The sequence below is a fragment of the Amaranthus tricolor genome, chromosome 3 (assembly GCF_026212465.1).
Source record: "Amaranthus tricolor cultivar Red isolate AtriRed21 chromosome 3, ASM2621246v1, whole genome shotgun sequence".
NCBI classification, from domain to species: Eukaryota; Viridiplantae; Streptophyta; class Magnoliopsida; order Caryophyllales; family Amaranthaceae; genus Amaranthus; species Amaranthus tricolor.
In genome coordinates, this window is record NC_080049.1 from 3,134,371 (window position 1) to 3,159,691 (window position 25,321).

General features: G+C 32.7%; 2 protein-coding genes and 1 non-coding gene across 4 annotated transcripts; 1 reads left to right on the plus strand and 2 right to left on the minus strand.

The window, feature by feature from the left end:
* Window positions 1–3,242: 3,242 nt before the first annotated feature.
* LOC130809528 (U5 spliceosomal RNA) lies at window positions 3,243–3,358 on the minus strand. Its single transcript, XR_009040832.1, has one exon. It is a non-coding gene; the product is annotated as a U5 spliceosomal RNA (small nuclear RNA).
* A 1,071-nt stretch (window positions 3,359–4,429) lies between these two features.
* LOC130809155 (probable disease resistance protein At1g15890) lies at window positions 4,430–6,215 on the plus strand. Of its 2 annotated transcripts, none has more exons than XM_057674805.1 (2): window positions 4,430–4,510; window positions 4,766–6,215. In XM_057674805.1, the coding sequence occupies exons 1-2, from the start codon at window positions 4,495–4,497 to the stop codon at window positions 5,932–5,934; spliced, it is 1,185 nt and encodes a 394-aa protein (XP_057530788.1). In that variant the 5' UTR covers window positions 4,430–4,494; the 3' UTR covers window positions 5,935–6,215. The 2 variants fall into 2 exon arrangements, with proteins under 2 accessions (XP_057530788.1, XP_057530789.1); XM_057674806.1 differs by having other exon boundaries at window positions 4,431–4,510; window positions 4,824–6,215.
* Window positions 6,216–17,438: 11,223 nt separating this feature from the next.
* On the minus strand, window positions 17,439–25,079 carry LOC130808248 (uncharacterized). Its single transcript, XM_057673730.1, has 6 exons — window positions 25,030–25,079; window positions 19,355–19,581; window positions 18,972–19,165; window positions 18,362–18,883; window positions 17,858–18,277; window positions 17,439–17,764 (listed from the first exon to the last, which is right to left on the minus strand). The coding sequence occupies exons 1-6, from the start codon at window positions 25,077–25,079 to the stop codon at window positions 17,609–17,611; spliced, it is 1,569 nt and encodes a 522-aa protein (XP_057529713.1). The 3' UTR covers window positions 17,439–17,608.
* Window positions 25,080–25,321: the final 242 nt, after the last annotated feature.

Below are 25,321 nucleotides of genomic sequence, written 5' to 3' on the forward strand. Positions count from 1 at the left end.
TAACAACATTTAAAAAAATTATTTTATAGTTACTTTTCTATGTAATATAGTTAATTTTACAATTAGGTGTTTTTGGCTCAATCATGACCATATATTTTTTTTATTTTAGTAAAATTAAGGGTGTAGAGTCCTTCTTACCCTTCTCATTTTCAACCCATTTTCATTGGATCCCTCCTATATATATATATATATATATATATATATATATATATATATATATATATATATATATATATATATATATATATATATATATATATATATATATATATATATATATATATATATATATATATATATATATATATATATACATATACATATTATTGCACGCTTTTTTAGACTATTTTAGGCCGTCTATAGAAAACTTACTTGTAACTTTGATTTAAACATTACTCAAAATCAGCGGAATGATATTTGAATATAAACTAATTAAATTAAATAAACATGTCAAACCAACTTGTAATGGAATTATTAAGTTGCTTCATTAACTGTTTTCTCCGTCTATTATAGTTGCAAATAATAGTTACATTTTCTTATGTAAATATCTCTATCACTTAAATATTTAAAAACAAAAATAATAGGAGATAACACCACAACATGACTTACAAGTTAGAATACTTAAAAGACTTATCAAAGTTGACTAACTTTATTCAGTTGCTAAAAAGTCTTCATCCACATAGTTCCCACTTAAATAGTATGTAACTTTTTATTTCAAAAATAGAATTAAGTATTATTAGAATATAAAGAAATATAAATATCATTGCACATAATTTTAGAGTGGACTAAGACTATAAAACAATTTACCCATAAATTTGATTTAAACATTAGTAATATGTTAGGGTTTGCAACACATTACATAAATTTCCTACCCAAAACTTAGACGAGATCATAGCAAGTTAAGATGAAGTGTGGGCCGGGCCTTTTTACGTGCGTGTAACAATATTTTAATTTTTTTGGCATTTATCAATTTTGACCTGAAAGGTATTAATATTGAAAATTGATATCTTAAAGGTCAAAATTGATACCTTTTAAGATCAAAATTGAAAAATGCCCAGAATATAAAAAAAAAATATCTAGATTGTCACATACGTGAATTGAACCAACCCAAATTAACCGTCTCATTATGAGGCCGTCTCGTCCAATACCAACTGAATTTCCTAACCATCCATATTTAGAAAATATAAGGTTATGAATAAAAAGGCCGTAATTATATAGCCCAATCTAATAGTTAATCTTAGTCCAATACAATATACGTATGCGTAATCTTTTAGGATTTGGAAAACAAAAGAGTTCAAAAAGTCAAAAATTTGGCAATTAATATTGTTTAATCATTTAATTTGTCAATTAATGCCCGATTGCAATAAAGAAATATGATAAATATATAAAGCTAAGAATTATCAATACTCCTTTTTTGAATGAGAAATTTAAATTTGGGCTATTATTTAAAAAAGTTGTAATTAAATTATTAAATAATAAAAAGTACTAGAATTATTTTATGTGTAATGTTTTTTCTAAGTTTATTTAGTAATTGCCTGAAATGTCACATGCAAAATTCCTTCATATTAAAACAAAATATATTAATTTATGTAGTTAAACATAGTTTTTAAGAATTAAGGCTTTGGTAGTATTGTTTTTGTGATTTCTCAAACATGCATTTTTTTTATCATTTACTCATTGGCATGGTTGAAAAGTATGCAAAAGTGAGTTTCATCGCAACTGCTCATATGCTCACTGGAAATTAGCGTGTTGACTTCGTTTCCTGCTATTCATCTTAGTAGTCAACTTGAAGACCCCACTCTAAATTATATTCCCTCCATGTTAAACTCTTATTTTCATGTTGGATCAAGTCACTTTAAATATCTCATTTTTATTTTTGATATATTATTTTTATCAACTTTACTCTTACTGAACTTAATATTTTCACACTTTTACAATTATTAATCCCACTTTACCCCTATCAAAATTTAAAAACACTACATTTTTTCTTTCATATGTGGTCCTGTTTCACTACTTATAAAAATGGTAAAAAGTCAAATAAGACATATTAGGTGAATAAGAGGGAGTATTATCTTCTTTTCATAAAGTTGTTTTCACAAAAAATCATTCACAAAAATTTAAAAATATAATTTTTTAGATGGCGGATATATTAATTTATTGAATAACAAATTTGGTGGAAGAAAAATAAATATCATAAATATTTAAAATATATAAAAATAATTAGTGAGATAAAAATATAAAGACCAAAATATGTAATGACCATAAGTATATACTATCAAAATATTAAATAAAAATAAATAAAATAATTTTGTCTAGAGACTATCACATAAATAGAAATATTGTCTATGAAAACAACAAGTTGAATGACTAAAATGGCATATGCGAACAATATTAAATAACAGAGGGAGTATACGTACTCTAACATACTTCTTCCGTTTCATTATACTTACTATATTTGATTTTTTACGCAATTTAATGTGTTATTTTGTTCATTTAACTATGGTACGTTTAACTTTACTTTTTCATTTTATATCTTGATTATATTTTAACTTACATATTAGTTGCAATATAAACTTGAACAATAAATAGTACCAAAATTGAAATGTAGGAGTAGAGGTGTTCATTCGGTTGATCGGGTCGGTTTCGGACGGGTGTTATTCGGTTCGGTTGCATTTCGGATCGGTTATTTTTAGGCTGTGTGTTACAACGGGTTACACTCGGGTCGAGTCGGTTAGTCACGGTTCGGTTAGAGATCGGTTATTCAAGCTATCGGGTTAGCATCAGTTCGGTTTCGGTTGAAGTTTGTGTCGAGTGTCAATCGGTCTCGGGTTGTCATCGATTACTAATTGGTTCGGTTTTTTCGGGTACAGATCGGATTCGAGCTTTATTTTTCGAGTAGTTATCGGTTACGGATAACTATTGATCGGGTCAATATCGAAATAAGTTAATAGTCAGGTTTTTAATTGATGTATGCTCATTTACTTACAAAAAATAATTACCGATTGTTTTATCAGATATAGCAGATAGGGGTGTCAAACAGGTCGGGTTAGGTCATTTTCAGGTTCGGATCATATATAATGGTCAATAAACCCTTAATATGAACCTGACTCATTTAATTAATGGGTCAAAAATTGAAACACCGACCTGATCTGTAGCATATCGGATCAACCTGCTAATGGCCCTTTTAACCTACTTTTTTTTTAGGTCATTAAATTCATATATTTCAGGTCATTTGACCCATTTAACCTTAATTAAAGGCTTCCTCCAAAAATAAACGTATGCCACTTAATGCAGCGAGCACACGGTATTCTTTAGTAAAAGGCGAAAGAATAGTTCGCTTTGTGCTCACGGCGTGGCTGCGTAAGTTGGTATGAGATCTGTGGAAGTGATTTAAAGAATTTTTCTTTTATTAGTATCTTTCATAGCCGATGTGGGACAACTTCCTTTGTTATTAAAAGTCATCTTCAGCTGACGAATCCCTTAGCCGATGTGGGACAACTTCCTTTTTTATTGAAAATCATCTTCAGCTGACAAATCCCTCAATACATGGTAATTGGTATTATCTTAGTTTTACGAAGTATTTGGCAAATGTTGATCCGTCTTAAATTTAATAAATGGGTTAAACAGGTTTTTTTCGGGTTTAAATATTCAACCTGAACCTAACCCATTTAATAAACAGATCTGGTTGGATTGACCCATTTAATTAATTGGTTCAAAAATCTAAACCCAAACTCGCTAATTTCGAGTCGGTTTCAGATCAGGTTAGCAGGTCGGGTCAGCTTTTGCCAGCCCTAATAGGCAGATCAATTTATTTCAATTAGTTATATATATATATATATATATATATATATATATATATATATATATATATATATATATATATATATATATATATATATATATATATATATATATTCTGTATGCAATCTCTTTTGTATAGAACTTGTGTTCTTCCTTTTTCCATATTATTAGGAAACTGAAATTGGACTTAATTTGCTAAAACTAGGTGAAAATTTGATTCGGATTTATAACAGTTCGATTTACAATCAGTTCGGGTTAAAAACAGTTCGATTAATAATCGATCGGGTTTGTATCAGTTCGGGTTAAAAACAGTTCGATCTTAATCGGTTTTAGTCAGGTTAAATTCGGTTACGTGCATAATTCGGGTCGGATTTGACTCGGGTCGATCACTGTTCTGTTCGGGTAACATTGGTTAAGGTTTATATGTCGGTTATAAAATTCGGTTGCAGTTCGAGTTCGATTTTGCCCTTTTCGGTTATCAAACGGTTTGAGTGAAGTATCGGTTCGGTAAACCTAAAAAACTTACATTTTTTCGGGTCGGATTTTCGGATCGGGTTTGTTTTGAACAGCTCTATGTAGGAGGTATTTATGAAGTAACTTTAACTTTACTTTTTCATTTCATATCTTGGGCTTCTCATATTCATTTGCAAGAGCTTTCTCTGCCTATATTTTTCAGCAAACCAAAACAGCTACATGATGTTTGAATATGGTACGTTTTTTTTTAATCTTATTAATTAATGCTTTCTCTGGCTATATTCATTTGTATCAAAAAATCCTTATTAGTTGAATATGTTTTTAGAAAAAAAAAAAAAAAAAACAGGTTTTTGAACAAGATTCAAACCCTATAAGTGAGTAGAGACGGGTACGAGTCGCATCTGGGTTTTTGATTATGCTACTAAAATACACTGCTTTCATTTGCAAGGGTATCATGTTTACTATGTGTTTCCTGATGTAAATACTTCAGCTGTGCTATTTTTGTCCCTCATTGTGCTCGGAATTTCACTTGCCTTCAACTTCGTTAGTTTATTGGGGACGATGTGGAGTATGAGGGAATCTATAAACGATACAATCAATTTCATGATCAAATTACCTAATTGGTTAAACTACTATAACAACTTGAAGAACGACACAAACACCCTCCATATGAAAACAACAAGATTAACCCGAAAAGCCCATGACATCAGATCAGAGGCATCTGCTGCAGAGCATCAGACCCTTCGCCAAGTGAAGGCAGAAGTACGAAATTGGTTGGAAAACGTGCAGACTGTGGATAACCAAGTTAAGGATATTCTGGAGCAGGCAGGAAGAGATATGAACATTTTCGTAGATTTCTTTTATCGCGCTTGGTTAGGGATCGTTCATGTCGACAAGAAACTTCAGCAAGTAGAACAACTCTTGGATACTGGAACGTCTTTACAGACTGCTCCCTTGATATCTAATGTAAGACTGGAGCTTCCTTATCTGACTTCCAACCTAATAGGTAGCGAAGCATTCGGTAATATCAAGAAAGTGTTGGAGTTTATAAAATCAGATCGGATATCATGTATTGGTGTTCATGGAGCACAAGGTACCGGCAAAACAGAAATCGTTAAGCATATCTACAACCGAATATTAGTAAACACGAATGTTTATTATGTACAAATTAGGGAGAATATCACGAACCATGAGTTGTCGAGCATGATTGCTCTAACACTTGGGTTAGAATTAGCTGAAGAGGATGAAGGTAGGCGGCCTGATTTTTTATACAGAGCTTTGAGAAGTAAAGGGAAATTTGTTCTTATACTAGATGGTTTAATAAGAGATTTCAGATTAATTGAAGTAGGTATCCCTGTGCATTCAAATGGGGGAAAATTGATTTTCACTACACGTTCACCAAATGTTTTGCGAAGAATGCAGTCACAAGAAACAATCGAGCTGCAGCCGTTGTCAGAAGATGAAGCACATGAGCTGTTTCGAAAAGAGGTGCAGGTGAGTGAATATGACTCGGAAGAAATGGAAGGCGTAGCACATCGTATCTTACAACAATGTGGGAATGTACCTGGCGTAATTATTCGTATAGCAGATATGTTGAGAAGGGAACATGATATACATGTATGGTGGAACACTTTGAATGAACTGCAACAACACTTGTAGTTGCTTAAGCCTAAATACTCTATTTTTAGAAACTTATTCCATCCAAAACTCTGTGTAATCAGATGGTTTCTAAATTTAGAAATGATAGAAGGTAGTATGAAGCTGCTACAGAATAAAGCAGACTAATCGACTAGCAAATGAATACTTGCAGCTGTAGTGTGTCTGTTTCAGTGTGTTTTCTTTGTTGATGTTGAGCAGACTAGTAAACAATATTTTTACGTAGGGTTGAAAACATAATACTATGAGCTAAAAAAATCTATACTGAGCCGATTCGACTACTATTCTTATGTTTTGTGTGTGGCACAATTTAACATGAAGTTTTTGGATAACATGGCTCTGATCATGGCCTAAATAATCCCAAAACCAAATCTCACCTTATAAGTCCCCTTAATTTTATATCTCGTCGTCATTTTTGTCTTTGAGAACCATAAAATGATGAGATACTCTTGTGCGAGACCTCTCGGTGAGACGACATCAAAACAAAAAGTTCATCTGATATTAATAGGTGTTATTGGGCTATTAAACCTATGTATAAAGCACGTCTTACGGAAATACCGTCTCATATAAGAATTTGAGTGGAATAATAGTGTGTCATAATGTATAATTTCCACCATCTAAATATTATTAGTAGGGTTGATAAGGTTGTGACTTGTGAGTAGCCCTATGTGCGTGACAGGCCATATACAGACTTGCTTGAACGGGCCGGGCCCATTAAGCACGACCTGATAAATGAAAATTACTTTGCTCTTGGTATGATCTTATAAATTTGTAATGCAACTTTTTCCTAATATATGAAATTTCAAATTGGGTTTAATTTAATTTTTTATTTGTACTTTTTAAAGAATATTTATAAGGTAATTTAATCAATCTCAATGCTAATATATGTAGAGCATCATATATTCTTTTAATTGGAGCAAGTACTAGTACGTTTTCCTATGTAAGGTGGACTCGGCTTTCTCCTCTTTCCATTTGAAGCTGAGTCGACTTTAGTCACCGAGCAAAAGCCAATTTTTCAAAAAGCAACATCGACACGACGTTTTTTGTCCCAAAAGATGAAACCGAGTTGACTTTTATCGCATTGGAAATCGCAGCAAATTTGAAAGGTTGCCATTTCTAGCTCAATTGTCGAAATCGGGCATAAACTGTTCCATTGGAAAGCTCTCAAAATTTAGTTTCTAACTCCACAAACCTTGCATTATTATGTTCTTTCTATCAAAAGCTACGATCAAAAGAGGGAACATGTATCAAATTTTACCTCAAAATTTTGCATTATAAAAAATTTTCAACTCTTTTGCTCGTCTTCTTTATAAAACATCTTCAACCGAGCTAAAATTCCCTTAGGTTACTCCGTCATCTTTAAAATCATAAGTTTTTATGCTTAAATAATATAACCCACTCAAAATCAATATGAATAACCAAAATGGATAAATAGTATAAATATATTCAAAAAATCACAAAATTACTAACAATATCCAATATTAATGAGCATAAAATGATATAAATTAGTGCAAAAAATTACACTTATCAAAATCCAAATAATTTTGTATAAATGGACGAAAAATTACTTAATATATTATTTTATACTTAAACCCGACCCATATCATACCGATGATGCCCATCCCTAGTGAAGACTAATTACTAATTAGGATAGATTAGTAAGTGAAATTGTGTCACCAATTAGTTAGCTAAAAATGGTTTAAAACTTGTACTTGGCTACTTGCCTTTAATGAGATAAACATTTTTTCTTTTTTTTCTTCTCCCTACTTCTCTGATCCATATTACTTTTCTTTTATTCCGTAGCAGCTATTGTGAAACATACTTTCTCTTGTTTTTAATAGCTTCTACTCTTTCAATATATCGAATACCTGATATTAATCTTTAACATCTTTAGTTTTATATGATAAAAAATTCTTAAAAGTTAATATTATGAAAATATGTATTAAGACAAATCAAACAAATCTCACTTGACTATATTTTATATTATACATGAATAAATATAAATAAATAAAATCAGTTAATAAACAATAGTTGCTACAGTTAATAACTGTATCAACTATTAAAATCTAGATAAAATATGAAAAAAAAAGTTTAGCAAAGGCATTATAAGATGGAGCAAGCAATATTTACATACTTAAAAATTAACAAAGGGATAGGGATAAGGATGTTCCCCATTTGCCTTTGTTGCTTGTGTTTGTCTCATTGTGTAATGGAAGAGATAAAGACGCTTCCCACCCCATGTAGTTGTTTTTTTCTCTTATCGTCATAAGGGATAAGGTTTTACCCCATTTTAGTCTGTTGTTCTTCTCTGCTTCATCAGAAATCGAAATTAGAGGTGAATGTGGAAGCTGTGATTGGATTTGACTTGTTAAATCAAAGACAATCTTTTTTGTTTCATCGTCTTTATTATCTACATCACCAAGCAAGGTATCGCGTTTGATAATCTGATTGATTCGATCAGAAATGAGAGAAACATTTAGGGTTTCATGCTGTCGGACGATCTCCCAAAATCTTGCATCTTCGGTAATGGAAGCTAGCATTGATGGTGATGCAGAGAACATTAGACGATGTTTTGATTCGTTCAACACCTTGAGCTTCGGACATTCATTAATTTCAAAACCAGAAATATTAGCACAAAATACCAGTAGCCCCTGGTATATACAGTGCAATTTCGGAAGATTACACAATGATAGGACCTGTAATTTAGGAAGAGAAAGAACAAGATTGGGAATAGTGTCGTTGTTTGTTTCAAATATCTGCTCCAACGCCTCACAATCTCTTACATGTAATGATTTCAAGCTTGGGAGTTTCAACTGCTTGGAATTGATTAATGGAAACACCACCTGTAGCCTCGGACAATCGTAGATTTCTATTGCATTAAGTAGGGAAAAGGAACAACTTTTGAATTCTACTATCCTAATCAAGTCAGGCAACTCCTTCAGATATAAACTTTCAAGGTTTAATTGTTGTGTCCCTTTTGATATGTATTCCAACCCTCTACATTCTTCAATGTAAATACTCTGCAAGTCTAAAGCCCCAACTAGGGAGGGTAAAACATCTGTTAATGCTCCTTTTCCCTTTATCTCAATTATCATGATTTGCAGCAACTCTATCGAAGTCGGAAGTAAAATTGTCTCATTTTCCTCAACATTTACTCCTGAAATACGCACTCCCCTCTCATAATCCAAAAATTCTTTGTCTAACTCTGATGAAAATCGAAATCCATAAATATAATCATAATAATTAGATGATGTAAACCAAAAAATTGATGTTAACGTTGTATAAGCCCCATTAAAATCAGTCGTATATATGAGTAAATTATAATAAACTACCTATTATATACCTCTATTTGCAAAAAACTACTCTATCTAAATTTTTTTGCAAAAAACTATCTTATATAATACATTTATTTGCAAAAGACTACCTTCTAACGGTTTTTTGTATTTGACCGTCTAAATTAACGGTTGACTATCACGTGATAGTCACGTGAGCTTATAATGCTTTATTTGTTCTTCATTTCAGAATCTTCATTGCAGTTGCTCCTCCTTCTTTCATTCGAAGAACCCTAAAATGTTGCTGTAATTTGTCTTTCTCCCTTCTCCCTATCAATCCCTTGATTTCCAATCCCTAAATCATTCAAACAACCCAATTTTTTCCAGGTAATTAGTAATGTCTTCTTCTTCTTCTTCTACCGAAAAATCGGTACCTGAAAAATGTGGGTGTGGAGTTCCCTTTGCAAGGAGGGTTTCATGGACCAAGGAAAATCCAGGAAGAAGGTTTAAGACTTGCGTTTTTTATGATCCTGATACAAATTGGAGGGGATGCAAAAAGTTTAAATGGGTTGATGAACCTGAAATGGCTGTTTGGCAAAGAGAAGTCACTAACAAGCTTGTGGACGAGAAGCGACAATTGGCAACCGAAATCAAGATTTTGACATCAAGGGTTTGTTGCTTGGAACATGAAAAGGAACAAGCAATTTCAGAAATTAAAAGGATTAAGAAGAAATGGATGAATGAGAGGAAGCATGGAAATCAGATTACAAGCTTTGTATTAGGGTTTTTCTTTTGTTTTTTGTTGGTGTTTCTTGTAATAATCAAGGCTAGTAATTGAAGTTTAGGACCTATTTAAGAATAATTGTAATAGTGATTTGGGTATTGTAGCTTGATCATGATGAATGAATGAATGAATTAAGCTTTTATTTTTTCCATTTAATTTCTTTGCAGGTACTGTAAATACACTTGTGTTTATGTAATGTGTGTTGTGTTTGCTGTGTTGTGCTTGCTGTGTATGTTGTGTTTGCTGTGTTTGCCTTCTGCCTAGAACAACAACATACAGTGGTTAAGTGTTTGTTGTGTTGTGCTTGCTGTGTATGTTGGTTTTGGTATGTTTGCTGTGTTTGCAGCACCCAAATATGCCTACAACTCTCCAGGAAGCTTGATCTTGAAATTAGCCCAAATATGCCTACAGCAGAACCTAATTTCAGCTTCAGGAATCACTGAGTTCAAAGCTTCAATCAAACCCTACATTGTCCACAAATTAGTATTAGGGTTATAACAATATTTAAATTTGAAACAAGATATGTGTTAACAAGTTATTACGTTCATACCTTTTGCCTATCGCGCATGAAGGTAAAATCTTCACATCCTGCTTCTACACAACTACTTGATGGATTAACCGACTTTAGGTCTTCTACGAGAAGATTTAGAAACCAAGTCCAAGTTTCTACGTTTTCTGTTTCGACCACAGCCCTTGCAACAGGGAAGATGTTATTGTTTCCATCCTTACCTACAGCAGTCAGCAACACCCCAGGGAAAGGTCCCTTCAAATGTGCCCCATCAACACATATAATAGGCCTACAGCCAGCAACAAAACCCTCCTTACATGCTGACAAACATATATACATCCTTTGGAACAAGGGTGGAGGTGTGTCTATTCCGATGCATTTCACGATTGCAGTGCTTCCAGGGTTAAACCTCCTTATTGCTTCCGCATAATCCCACACCCTGCTATACTCTTCACTAGCATCACCAACTATCATTTTCTTAGCAATTCTTTTAGCCATGTAACACTTAGAGTACTTCACTTCACAACCTAACTCCCTGTTTACCCGTTTCTTAAATGCCTTTAATTCCCAATTTGGATTTTCCCTCCAATCCTGTATGTATTTCTCAGCTAAATATAAAGCAGTGACTTTGTTATTTTGGTGTTGGTGACCATAAGTGTGCTCGGGAAAATAACTCCTTATTTGAAGTGTCTCCTCATCTTTCAACTTCACAGCATGAACCTTAAAAAAACACTTCTTATCCTTCCCACAAACACAGTTCACAATTGTAGCTTTCGATTTCACGCAATCGCATCTATTGTAGCAATACACACTTATCCTACTTCTACCATTATGCAGGTAATAATAATTGTAACCACATTCAATAACATGGTACCTCAATGCTTTTCTAAAGACATATGTAGAAGGAAACTTAAGGCCTAAAGTCAAATTGATCTTACCCTTAAAATCAACCTCAGGATTGAATGTAGGATAGCTGGCTATACCTTCCTCATCAACATTTAATGCACCCAAATCATCATCATCAGACTCCAATTCATCATCATTAAAGTATATGTCTCTATTGTTTTCCTCATCAACCTCCTTATCTACTAACAATCTAATTTCATCATCACCTATAAACACATCATCGAGACCATAAACTACATTTTCTGCAAACAAATCAGAATCATTATCATATTCATCCTCATCACCACAACTGTAATCATCATTACTGCTATCCTCAAAATCAGAAAGTTCTTGCTCTATGTGGCCTCTCTCATTTAGTTTAAGGTTTAGGGTAGAAATAGCAGCTGAGTTAGTTGTTTTAGATCTAGGGTTAGCACTTACACATTCTTTATAACCCGTATATGTGTTTGGTGGTCCCATTTGCCCAACATCAACATCTACATTTGCTCTTTCCAACTCATCCACAACCTCATGTGCCACATCAGATCTTTCGAGCTCCACCTCATCTATCCTAACATTGCCCAATTCAGTTGCCAACTCAGAATGCTGCATTTTCGAAGTACTTGCTTTTTTCAGATTTTCAATTTCTTCATCTTATTGATTTATCTAATTTTAGGAACCATAATACATTATTCACACACAACAACAATCAATTAACAAATTACAAGATAAAAACAGGAAATTGAATGGGAAAAGCGCAGCCCAAGGAAGCAGATTTGTAAAACGAGTTCAATTTTAAAGACAAAATAAAATACAACAATGAAGAACAAAACCTTAATTGAGTAGTACTACATACCTCTATAGGTTAGATGTTTCAGCAAGAAGATGTCGCAAGGAAGAAAGGAGCGAATTCAAGAAGTTAGAGCATTGATCTTTTCGAATGAAGAATGGGAAGCAACTGCAATGAAGATTCTGAAATGAAGAAGAAGGAAAGAATTATAAGCTCACGTGACTATCACGTGATAGTCAACCGTTAATTAAGACGGTCAAACGCTTCAAACCGTTAGAAGGTAGTCTTTTGCAAAGAAAAGTATTATATAAGGTAGTTTTTTGCAAAAATTTTATATAAGGTAGTTTTTTGCAAATAGAGGTATATAATAGGTAGTTTATTATAATTTACTCTATATATATATATATATATATATATATATATATATATATATATATATATATATATATATATATATATATATATATATATATATATATATATATATATATATATATATATATATATATATATATGTATATATATATTGGAGTCTCAACCATAAATTTTAAGCTTTTAATTAAATTGATTCTCTCAACCATAAACTTAAAACTTTTGATTGAGTTGGTCCTTTGACATAACTGAAACTGCAGAATATATTATATACTGTTTACCGGAGTAGTATATAAAGGCAGAAACCTGAAAATAAAAATAAATAAATAAAAACTGAATTAAAAAAGGAAGCAGCGAATCTAGCCTTAGAACACAAGCAAGCCAAGAAAATACAGAATAAAGTTAGGGAATTATTATTTGTCGCCACCATTTTCATTTTTTCGCCACCTCCTTTATAATGAAATTACGATATTGCCCCTGACATTTAAAAAATTACAAAAATGTCATTTCACTCAAAAAATGTTTAACAACACTATTATTATCACTTAATAACACTGTTATCGCTTAATAACATTATTATCCGAACTTTATATATATTGAATTTTCAGATGCGTTATTGTAGTATATTCGAATTCAAACACGGTACTTTCTCTCTAAAAACTCATTAAAAACACTACGTTAACTTAAACAAGCTAGATCTCTACATCGAACATCAATGGCATTACCAAGACGAGCATGGTAACGATTCGGTAAGTAATTAAACGGTTCGATTTTTGCCGGAAAAAAAAAAATTGGGATGCAGTCGCACAAACCAGTCGCACAAAAAGTGCGACTGGACCTAGGATGAGTCGCACTTTTTGTGCGACTGGAGATTTTAATTTTTTTTCTTTTTATTTATTTAAAAAAAAAAAATAAATAAATAAATTTATTGTTTAAGTTGTTGTTAATTAAAGTATTTGAAATTATTATATTATGATAATGTTATTATAATAATTAGTGTAGTAGTGTTGAATATTAAAAATTAAAAAAAATATAAAAATAAAAAAATTAACATAACAAATCGCACAAAAAGTGCGACTGTGCCTAGGGTGAGTCGCACAAAAAGTGCGACTGGACCTAGGTGGAGTCGCACTTTTTGTGCGACTCGAATTTTTTTTTTTTTTTGTTTGAACTTCGAATTAAAAAATATATTTTTAAGTTATTTTTATTTTATTTAATAAATTAAATTATTTTTTAATTAAATAATTTTTTTAGTTATTTTTATTTTTGTTTAATTAAATTATTTTTTAAGTTAATTATTTTTTAAGTTATTTTTATTTTTGTTTAATTAAATTATTTTTTAAGTTAATTATTTTTTAAGTTATTTTTATTTTTGTTTAATTAAATTATTTTTTAAGTTAATTATTTTTTAAGTTATTTTTATATTTGTTTAATTAAATTATTTTTTAAGTTATTTTTAATTTTTTTTAAGTAAATTATTTGTTAAGTTATTTTTATTTCATAAATGTTGTATTATTTTTTAAGTTATTTTAATGTGAACTTCAAATTAGAAAATTTATTTTTAAGTTAGTTTTATTTCATAAATTAAATAGTTTTTTAATTAAATTAATGTTTAAGTTATTTTTATTTCATAAATTAAATTATTTTTTTATTAAATTATTTATTAAGTTATTTTTATTTTTGTTTAATTAAATTATTTTTTAAGTTAATTATTTTTTAAGTTATTTTTATTTTTGTTTAATTAAATTATTTTTTAAGTTATTTTTATTTCATAAATGTTGTAATATATTATTTTATTTTAATGTATTATTGTGCTATGATAATGTTATTTTATTTTAATTATTTTATTGAAAAATTAATTCTTCTTATTTTTTATAATTATTTTTGAAGTTGTTATTATTTTGATATATTATGATAATGTTATTATAATTATTATTTGCAGGACTTTGAAAATTTTGGGGATAATGTAGATTATTCTGATAGATTTGTTACCGATAGAGAATTTGATTCTGTAGATGAGTTACATGCTTGGGCTAATGAGATAGCGGTAACAATTGGATTTCAATTTACACGTGCTTCATATAAAAAAAAAGATGAACGTTCTAGAGTGAGTCTGTACTTAAGATGTCACCGCTACGATAATAGAAGGGGTGATTTACATAACTTAGACAATGCAGCCCGACCTGGTTCCAAAAGTAGAGGTTGTGGGTGTAAATTTATGATTTTAGGAACTAGTCGTAACCCAGAGGAAAGACTTTGGACGGTTAGAGTGTTTCCTGGTGAAAAAGGAAGACATAACCACCCGTTCTTCATGTACATAGATGGTCAAATAAGAGTAAATAGGATGAATGTCGATATCAAGCAGCACATACGAGATCTGAGTGCAACTGGCATGCAACCAGCGTTTATAATGTCTTCAATTAGAAGACATTTTCCTCGTTTTTATGCTAGTATGAATCAAAATTTACAATGTAAGACAATCAATAAGGAGAGAAGAAATGGCTGGCAGGACTCCTCTTCAACACTGTCTATATATGGCCACGGAGCATAATTATGTAGTTTGGACAGACTTGGATAGTGAAGGTCAGTTGACTAGATTATTGATTGCGAATCCGACATCTATCCAGATGCTACGTTTGTGGCCCCATGTTGTGTTGATAAACACAACGTACAAAACGAATAAGCAAAAGTGGCCCCTTTGCGAAATCATTGGAATGATGCCAACGAATCATAACTTCTTGGTCGCGTTTTGTTTGATGCGAGATGAGGCGGCTGTGTCTTATTCTTGAGTGTTGGAGCGATTGAGGGATATTTACGGCAGAGTCCAGGCGCCCGACGTAATCGTAACAGATCGGGATGAGGGTTTGGCTGCAGCTATTAGTGTTGTGTTTCCAGGTGAACATGTTTTTATTATTAATTATTATCGACCTATATATATATATATATATATATATATATATATATATATATATATATATATATATATATATATATATATATATATATATATATTTGAATTAATTTTAAATATGTTTTTGATGCAGATGTACGACATTTATTATGCGTGTGGCATATAGGCAATGACGTGGAGAACATGGTCGATAAATTGTGTGGCGGCAAGAAAAATCAACAGGGGCAGATATTCAGGCAAACAAAATGGAACCCCTTGGTTAATAGTCTGACGATCGCCGAATTTGAAAACAGATGGGAAGGGATTGTGTCCACTTGGTCGACTAGGAACCGGAAGGTCGTGCGATATTTGGCTGGTACATGGATTCCTCACAAACAGAAATTTGTGCGTGCCTGGACGAATGATTGTTTTCACTTGGGTAACAGTACTACCAGTAGAGTTGAAAGCCAACACTCTTCCTTCAAGTACTACTTGGGTAGTGGTAATAGCTCATTCGATACGCTCTTTAAAAGGGCACACGCACAAACAACGAATCAACAAGCGAGAATAAGACAAGCTCTTGAGGAATCTAAGAATTCCATTTCAAGGACGTCCCGACTGAATTTTCTTAGACCGTTGTATCGTCATGTTTCTATATTTGCCTTGGAACAGTTGATGATGGAGCACAAACGAATGTTAAACCTGGGCAGTTGTCTTATAGAAAGATGCGGTTGTGTCCTTCAAAAAACCCACGGATTACCATGCGCGTGTTACTGTTACTTGTCAATAAGGTCTAATGGTGCTTTGTACTTGGACGATATACTTCAGCTCTGGAAAACGTTAAAGTACTTAGATCCAGAAGAAGAGGCAAATGAAGAAGTACGGCACGCAAACGCCGATGATAAAGAGTACTTTCAATCGTTGGTGGATGAAGTTTTAAAATCCGACCCCTCAGTTGTACGACGTGTGTCTGAAGTACTTGAACAAGAGCTACACCCCGATAGTAACGATATACCTGAGCCACAAGCAAGTCCACCGAGGAAAGGAAGACCAATGACAAGCAGAACCTTGAGGAGAAACAAAAGTGCGTTTGAGTACAATACATCGTCCTCAAGGGGTCGTGGATCAAGATCTTCATCACGCAGGAGATCCAGAGGTAGATCTAGCAGCCGGTCGCATCAGTAATCAGTTGGAATTAACTTCAGTTTCAACTTATCTGGTACGCTTATTCCTTTTCATATAATCTTATATGTTTTAGATCAATTGAGTGATGTTAAAATATTGTTATTTTTTCAGATGGTCCAGCAGGACGTGATTTTTAACTTTTTCCGAGGCCAGAAAACATTCCGTTTATTCTTCCGCCATATCTGTTTGACTGGATTGATGTCATAGGTGACGGTAATTGTGGATTTAGAGCCATTGCCGTTACAGAGTTAGGGGGCGAGGAAGCATGACCTCTGCTCCGACGTGCAATGACTTTAGAAATTGAAACGCACAGAGAACAATATGCACGCGTCTATCTATCACATCAATCAGTGGAGGAAGCTATATACAGAATTGGTGCCCACAACAAAGGACCTGCTCCGTTCAGTCACTGGATGGAGGCGACAGCATTGTATTCCGCAGCAACGTTTCCAAACATAGCAATTGCGTATTATGGCTCTGCGGATGGTCATCCAATGTACAATTGCTTAATGCTTCCTTTAAGAAGAACAGGGGGAACGCATGGCGTAAATAAACTTATACATGTTCTTTGGGTAAACGAGAATCATTATGTTCAGCTTTTAATGAACGATGATTCATCGCTACTGCCGCCAGTCCAACAAAATTGGAGAGCAGCAGCAAGCAATGAATGTGCAGATTTATAAAGACAGTATCGTAACAGGATATCACTTTGGAATATAATGTGCGGCATTCAACGACAAGGGACTAATAACAGCGTCGAAGACGCGGTCAATTTAGATAATCCATAGTGTTTATTGTACTGTTTATATATAGTGTTATCATTTTTATAATTCTATTCATTGTAATAATTATATTTATAGTATTCATTGCATGATTAATTTAGTTAATAAATTAGTAAGTGATTCAAACGCAACACGTAACACAAAAAGTTGTTCATCTATACAGATTATAAAAAAAATTGTTCATTCATTACAAAATCCACAAATGTCTATTAAGGGCTACGCCCTCTACACTGTTGCCATTCCGCAAACAACTCTCTAAGATCATCTAAATACATATCAGCAACATCTCTTTTCCGAGGCGTCATTTGGGCAATAGCTGGCATCCTGAGCAATGGCGCAAGTCGAGCACTATATTCAGCAGCAAACTGTAAAAATCATACAATTGAATTGTCAAAAAATTACAAAGTCAATTCCGGTTATGAAACATAAAAATGAAATATATAATTAGAAACACTAACGTATTTGACTCTGTTATCCGCTACACCAAACGCAGCAGCAGGTCCTTCACCAGGGATGAGAAAACAGTGGGAAGACACTCTAAACCAGTCAACGTAATCAGGGCCAGCCTCTGATGGAACCGATGTCCGACGCAATGCCTGCTCAACTACGCGAGCGCAGTAGGGGAACCTACTCCACATCTCAGTAAACATAGGAGAAGAAGAGAATGTCACTGAGTAGGAGCCCTGTGCCGGTCGCACAGCTTGGGTAGGTCTCAGCGGAGGGGGAGGAATATCCTGTGCAAAACCGAGCTGCCTCACTGTCCTCTCAGGCAAATAAACCTCCACGACATCGAAACAGGTGATACCACCGATATAGGCGATACGTGGGTGCTCGTTCAATAAAGCCCTAGCAGAAGTCATGTACGGAGTCCACTCCACCTGCCCACAAAGAAAATAAACATAATCAACATAACATAATATTAATATAATAATCATAATTATGTTTGAGTTTATGTACAACACCTGTGTCTCTATCATGGCGTCCAGTATGCTCCTACAGTCTCTCAATCTGCTCAGCTCACGGATTGGCTTCTGAGGGGACCACATCTCTGCCCTAGTCTTGTTCGGCATGTCAGCTTGACGCAGATTGGGGCGGAAGGCTGGGAAGTACTCGTAAATCCATATCTGCAACAGTATCAGACAACCAGCAATAGTCTTGCACCCAGTCCTTGTCGCCATACCCAGTTGGCGATACAAGTACGCAAGCGTCAAAGTACCCCGGGCAATGTCAGCCTGATCAGCGGCGACAGCAAGAACAGGGTGAGGACGCATCCCGACTCTAGTTTTATCCACGAGCAGTAGCTTGAGTATCCATAGTCTGAGAACGGTGGCATAGCTGCAACAATGCACCCACGTTAATGCTACTGCTGGTGAAGTGCCCCTTCGCACGCAGCTCCGACAATGGCTCCCCAAAAAGGCCGGCCAGGCCCAGCTGCCAGTCTTGATCAGACGGTTCCACGGGAAGTGAACCGTCAATACCAATTCCTAAGATGCGTTGCACGTCATGCAACATTATACTCATCTCCCCCCAAGGCATGTGGAAGGTGTTGGTATCAGGCTGCCACCTTTCCACAAATGCTGTAATAAGAGCACTGTCGATGTGCTGGTGCATTATATACAGCAGACGACCAAGGGGACTGGCAGGTAACACCCTGTACAATTCATCAGACATGTCCTGCAGTCTGATGATTAAATCCAACGTCTTCTTCCGAGGACGACATTCCAAAATCGGAGGGGTGCGCTCCAATCCCTCGAATATTACCTTTGCTACATGCCCACCGTAGCTGGGTATTAAAGTGGTATCAACAGGGCCCCCGGGCTGGGGTGATGTGATCAACCAGTCCGTGTCCGCGGACTGGTTGCGCCTCCTCCCCCGTGGAGCCGCATCCTCAACCTAGCTTACTCCTGCCTGATCAGAAGTGCCAGCCGACCCATGCCCTCTAATCCTGAACTTACCAGCATGCCCTCTTATGAGCGTCCAATCAACAGGATGACCGACAGACTCATCCTGACCGACAGACTCTTCCCGGCTAACAGAATTGTCGTAATCAGTATGATCGTCACCTGAGCCGACCGTATGACTATGTAGGCTACTCTGGCGCTCCAAGCGACTACGCACTTGCTCTAGGGTACTTGAACGTTGGGCCTGACTATGTACGGCCGCCTGTTCTTGCCTTGCTCGCCTAGCAGATCCCGTAACCCCCCTCTCAGTAAAGTTGGCCTAGATCTATTGCCGCTCAATAACCCTCTAAAAAACCCTTTTCCTTTACCTTGATTTCCAGCCATTTACTACAATTTTCGTATTTTAATAACTATTAATAAAAATTTATAAGCATAAAAAATTAAATTAAGACGACATTCCAAAGTTAATATAATAAACACTTACAATCATATAAATTACAAACAAGTAACAACAAAAATAATTCACAATTACAAAAAAATAAACAATTATTATATTCATAAATATTTAAACAACTAAAATGTAATTAATTAATTACACAAAATAAATTCATTCCAATAAAAAAAAATTAAATAAATTCTTATACGAAATTTTAAAAAAAACAAAAAAAAAAATCAAAAATTCTGATTTGAAATTTAAAAAAAAATAAATAAAAAAAATTAACTCAAATTTCTGATTTTTCAAAAAAAAAAAAAAATTTAAAAACACATATTTCAAATTTTTGATTTAAAAAAAAAATAAAATTTAATTAAATTAAACATTATTCGACATTCTAATTCGAAATAAAAAAAACAAAAAATAAAAAAAAAATTCATAAATTCTGATTTGAAATTTAAAAAAAATATATATTCAAAAATATTTATTCAAAATTCTGATTTAAAAAAAATAGTAAAAACAAAATATTTCAAAAATTCTGATTTGAAATTAAAAAAAAAATATATAAATAAAAAAATAATTCATATTTCTGATTTAAAAAAAAATAAAAAAATTTAAAAATCATTATTCAAAATTCTGTTTCGAAATTTATAAAAAAAAATTAATTACAAAAAAATAAAAAAAATTTTAATAATTTTATTCAAAAATTCTGATTTGAAAATTATAAAAAATAAATATTAAAAATAAAATAATTCATAATTCTGATTTTAAATAAAATAAAAAATTAATAAATTAAATTTTAATATTTCTAAATTGTGATTCGAAATTTAAAAAACAAAAAATTAAACAAAATTCAAAAATAAATTTTTCAAATTTCTGATTCGAATTTAAAAAAAAAAAAAAAAAAGATGTTTAGTCGCACAAAAACTGCGACTCTACCTAGGTTAAATCGCACTTTTTGTGCAACTGGGTTTTGAATTTGTTTTTTTTTTCCTTTTTTTTTCTAAAATTTAAATTAAAACCTACTTCTTAAAACAACATTATCATATTACAATCTATTACAACATTTATTAAATAACAATAACTAAGAAAATAAATTAATTTTACAATAAACTCATTCGAAATTTAAAAAAAAAATAAAAAAAAATATTCATCCCAGTCGCACAAAAAGTGCGACTCCACCTAGATTAAGTCGCACTTTTTGTGCGACTGTGTTGTGAGACAGGGTTTTGATTTTTTTTTTTCCTTTTTTTTATTCTCAAATTTAAATTAAAACATACTTCTTACAACAACATTATCATATTACAATCTATTACAACATTTATTAAATAACAATAACTAAGAAAATAAATTAATTTTACAACAAACTCATTCGAAATTTTTTTAAAAATAAAAAAAAAATTAAAATTCATCCCAGTCGCACAAAAAGTGCGACTGTGATGAACAAATTTTTTTTTTCTTTCGTTTGAATTAAATTAAAAATTACCTCGATTTTTCGTTGACGACTTCGATTCCAAAGCTTTAGCTCCGATTAGTTTTAAGTGAAGAATTTGAATTTATGGAAGTGATGAGAGTGTTATTGAGTGAGTTTGAAGTGTTTTATAGAGGTTTTAAGGTTAGTGGCATTTTCGTAATTTTTTTAATTCCAGGGGCATTTTGGTAAATTCGTTCGAAGGGGGTGGCGATAAAATAAAAAGGATGGCGACAAATAAGAATCGGTTAAAGTTATTGGTAATGAAACAAACCTGAAATCAGACACAATAATGAAACAAGATCAAGCAAATGCAGGAGTACCTAATCCGTAAATATTTTTGAACTTTGCCATCCTTTTTATTTTATCGCCACTCCTTATATATTGAATTTTCAAAACTACCCCTGATTACTTTTCAAACTTTCAATCTTTAACATCCCTTTAAAAACTCTCTCCGAACACTCATTGAACTAAAATAAGCTAAAACTAAAAATCGAATTACAATGGCCAATGAAAATGAGGATCAATATGATTGCGGAATCAATATGATTGTGTTAAAATTTGATACATGATTACTCTTTTGGCTATAACTTTAAATAAAAAAATCATATAATTGCAATGTTACGGCATTAGAACCTAAACTTTCTTTTTAATAATATATTATATACTCAATTCCAATAACCGATAACCAAACGAGAAGTACAACAACAAAACCCAGTTAAACAAATCACAAAAACAAGAAAGCTACCTACTTTATAAACAAAAAAAATCAGAAGAAATAAGAATAAAAACAGACAAATACAACAAAAACCCAATTAAAAAAAAAAAACCCTACAAAATAAGTGAATTTCTACCGAAATAACCTAAAAATGACAAAAGATAAAATTAAAATGAAAATTAATGAAATAAAACGTACCAAAAATAAGACCATCGGCAATCAATCGCCTGGAAAAATCATCCGTATTGGGTACGATTAAAACTTTCGGAGCTAGTACATTGAGCAATAAAAGGAATTTCTTGATCATCCGACTGAAAATAAAGCTTGTAAATCTCAAAGTTGTTAATTGAAATAATTCGACAAGATCAATATGATGTTAAGAATTTTGATTAATGACAATAATTTCAATGAACTAACAAACGTTTGATAAAATAAAATTTGCAAAAATTAACGCAATGATTTAAGGAGGTTCACTCAATGATGTCTACGTCCTCCGTGGTGTGTAGCTGCTTGTTTATATTATTTTAGTGGAGTAAAACACTCTTACAAATGAAGTATTACAATTGAGTAAGAGATAAAACAAAGGCTATGTGTTTGGCTTAGGGGTTATGTTTGATGTACCTTGGATGAACATGAGAGCTCTCTATTTATAGTACTAAGTACATTCAATGACAATATAGCCTTAATTCTATGTAATAACTATTTTGAAATAGCTCCAAGAAGTTAAAGGGACAAAAGTCAGCAGCTCATGAATTGTCAAAAAGAAACCGCTCAACCGGAACAAAAGCGTGCTCGGTCGAGCGAGCTACAGCAGGCTACTGGATGTATTCTGTTTGTTCGCTTGACCCACCCAAGAGCTCGCTCGGTCTAGCGAGCTGGTCGAGCGACCTTCAGTATTCTTTTTTGTCAGTTTCTGCTCGACTAACATTGCAAAGCATCATTAAAAAACCTTTTGCACTTCTTTATAAAACACCATCAACACCAATAACTCCCATGATTACTTCACCAAATAAATCACACTTACACACTACAAACATTAAGTTACCAACTTAAAACACTCACATTAACACACTCATAGGATTCCATCCCAAGAGACACACATGAATGCACTCATCAATTTGTGCACTCAAATCACACCATTCATAACAATAATCATCCGATGTATTAAACTAACCCTAAAGTTTTCTAAAAAACTCTGAATTTTCAATCTAAAGAAGTTTAATCAATGAAATCAAAATGAAACTCAACGATTTCATTAATAATGGAAACTAACCTTGAGAAAATCAATGGTGAAAGAAAAGAAACTGAGGAAGCAGAGAAAGAGAAGAGTAGAGCCGGAGAAGAGTAAAGCAGGAAGCCGAGAGAAGAACTTTTTAGGTGAGAGAGGGAAGTTCAGTGATAACAACAAAGAGGAAAGAAGAGGAGCAAAAGAAGCGTGAAAAGCAGAGTGAAAAAGTAGAAAAGTAAACAATACTTTTACTATTCATAATAAACAGTACTCTTTCCTTCCACTCTTTTTATAATTAGAGGATTTAACTCTAGTGTGAAAATCATACCCATAAAATCAAATACTTTTTGACTATATAGCCATTTTCCACTTAAATTTTTTGAAGTCTTCTTTGTCGACTGTTATATGCCAATATTGTTATTCAGGTATATTTTTTTTCTTTTAATCATATTCACACAAGTTCAATGCAACGATGATTTTGTTAAAGTATATAATATATTCTGAGACTCAATATATTTAAGCTATTAATTGAGTTGGTTTCTTAACATGGTATAGTAGAAGCCAGCGCGACAAGATGTTACGAGTTTGAATCTCAACTACCCCTCATTTAAAGTAGAATAATTAGCGCCAGCTATGATGAGAGTATTATATGTTGCATCCACATTTCAACAAGCTCTCGTGTGCGGGGGCGTATTAGAACATATAACATATCTTGTATATAATTATTTACATAATAATTAATATTCACAAGAATATTCGTAATATTCTAATCTATTACTCCCTTCGTCCCATTGAATTTGCATCATTTTCCATTTTAGTTCGTCCCACTTAATTTGCATCATTTTTATTTTTGGACAATGGTCCATCACTTATTTTTAATCTCATCCATATATTTTAAGTCTCTTTTAATTTTATCCACACAATTTATTCTTTCCCTTCTTATATTAATTTATTCTCTCTCTTTATTTATTATCACTTTCTTAAAAACAACTTAATTCCTATATGATCCAAATCAAAAAGTACTGACTACTACACTTTTGCAATCTTATTCTTAGAGTTGTGCAAAACAAACCCGACCCGAAAATCCGACCCGGAACCGAAAATTATCCGACCCGAAAAATGTAAGTTTTTTGGTTTACCGAACCGCAATTACCCGAACCGATACTTCACTCGAACCGTTTAATAACCGAAAATGGCAAAATCGAACTCGAACTGCAACCGAATTTTATAACCGACATATAAACCTTAACCGATGTTACCCGAACTGAACAGTGATCGACCCGAGTCAAATCCGACCCGAATTATGCACGTAACCGAATGCAACCTGACTAAAACCGATTAAGATCGAACTGTTTTTAACCCGAACTGATACAAACCCGAACCGATTGTTAATCGAACTGTTTTTTACCCGAACTGATACCAACCCGAACCGATTGTTAATCGAACTGTTACAAATCCGAATCAATTTTTCACCTAATTTTAGCAAATTAGGTCCAATTTCAGTTTTCTAATTATGATTTTTTGAATATTTGAAACTAATTTCTAATATTGAAAGATTGTAAACAAGATTATATATAAATATTTTAGCAAATCAATTATAAACCAATAAGATTTTACCAATTCTTCAAGCTTTAAGCCCCAAAAATTTACATTCATCACTTATACATCCACCAAATATAAATTTACAAATATTAAGTTTTTAACCCCAAAAATTTACATCCATCACTTATACATCCACCAAATTAACATATACAAATATCAAGTTTTTTACCCCAAAAATTTTACATCCATCACTTATAAATCCACCTAATGTAAATATACAAATATCAAGTTTTTAACCCCAAAAATTAACATTCAATCAGCAACTATATATAGTTACATATCCACCATAAAATCTCTCACGTACTGCTGCTTTGCTTGTGGTACCATATTTCAATCTTGAACAAAAAACAAACAAAAAAAGTATTAAAAGAAAGTAATTCATTCTTATAAGAAAGATACAAAAAAGAAACACCTAAAATTTTGCTACCAGAATATGTATCACATGTCGGGTGAGATCATTGTAATGCCTTTCAAGGTCAACAAACACCGCATGTTCAGCAAGCTACCAACATGAATCATAGCTAAGGAAACATTTCTAATTGCCTAATCTCAAGTAAACAAGGCTATTA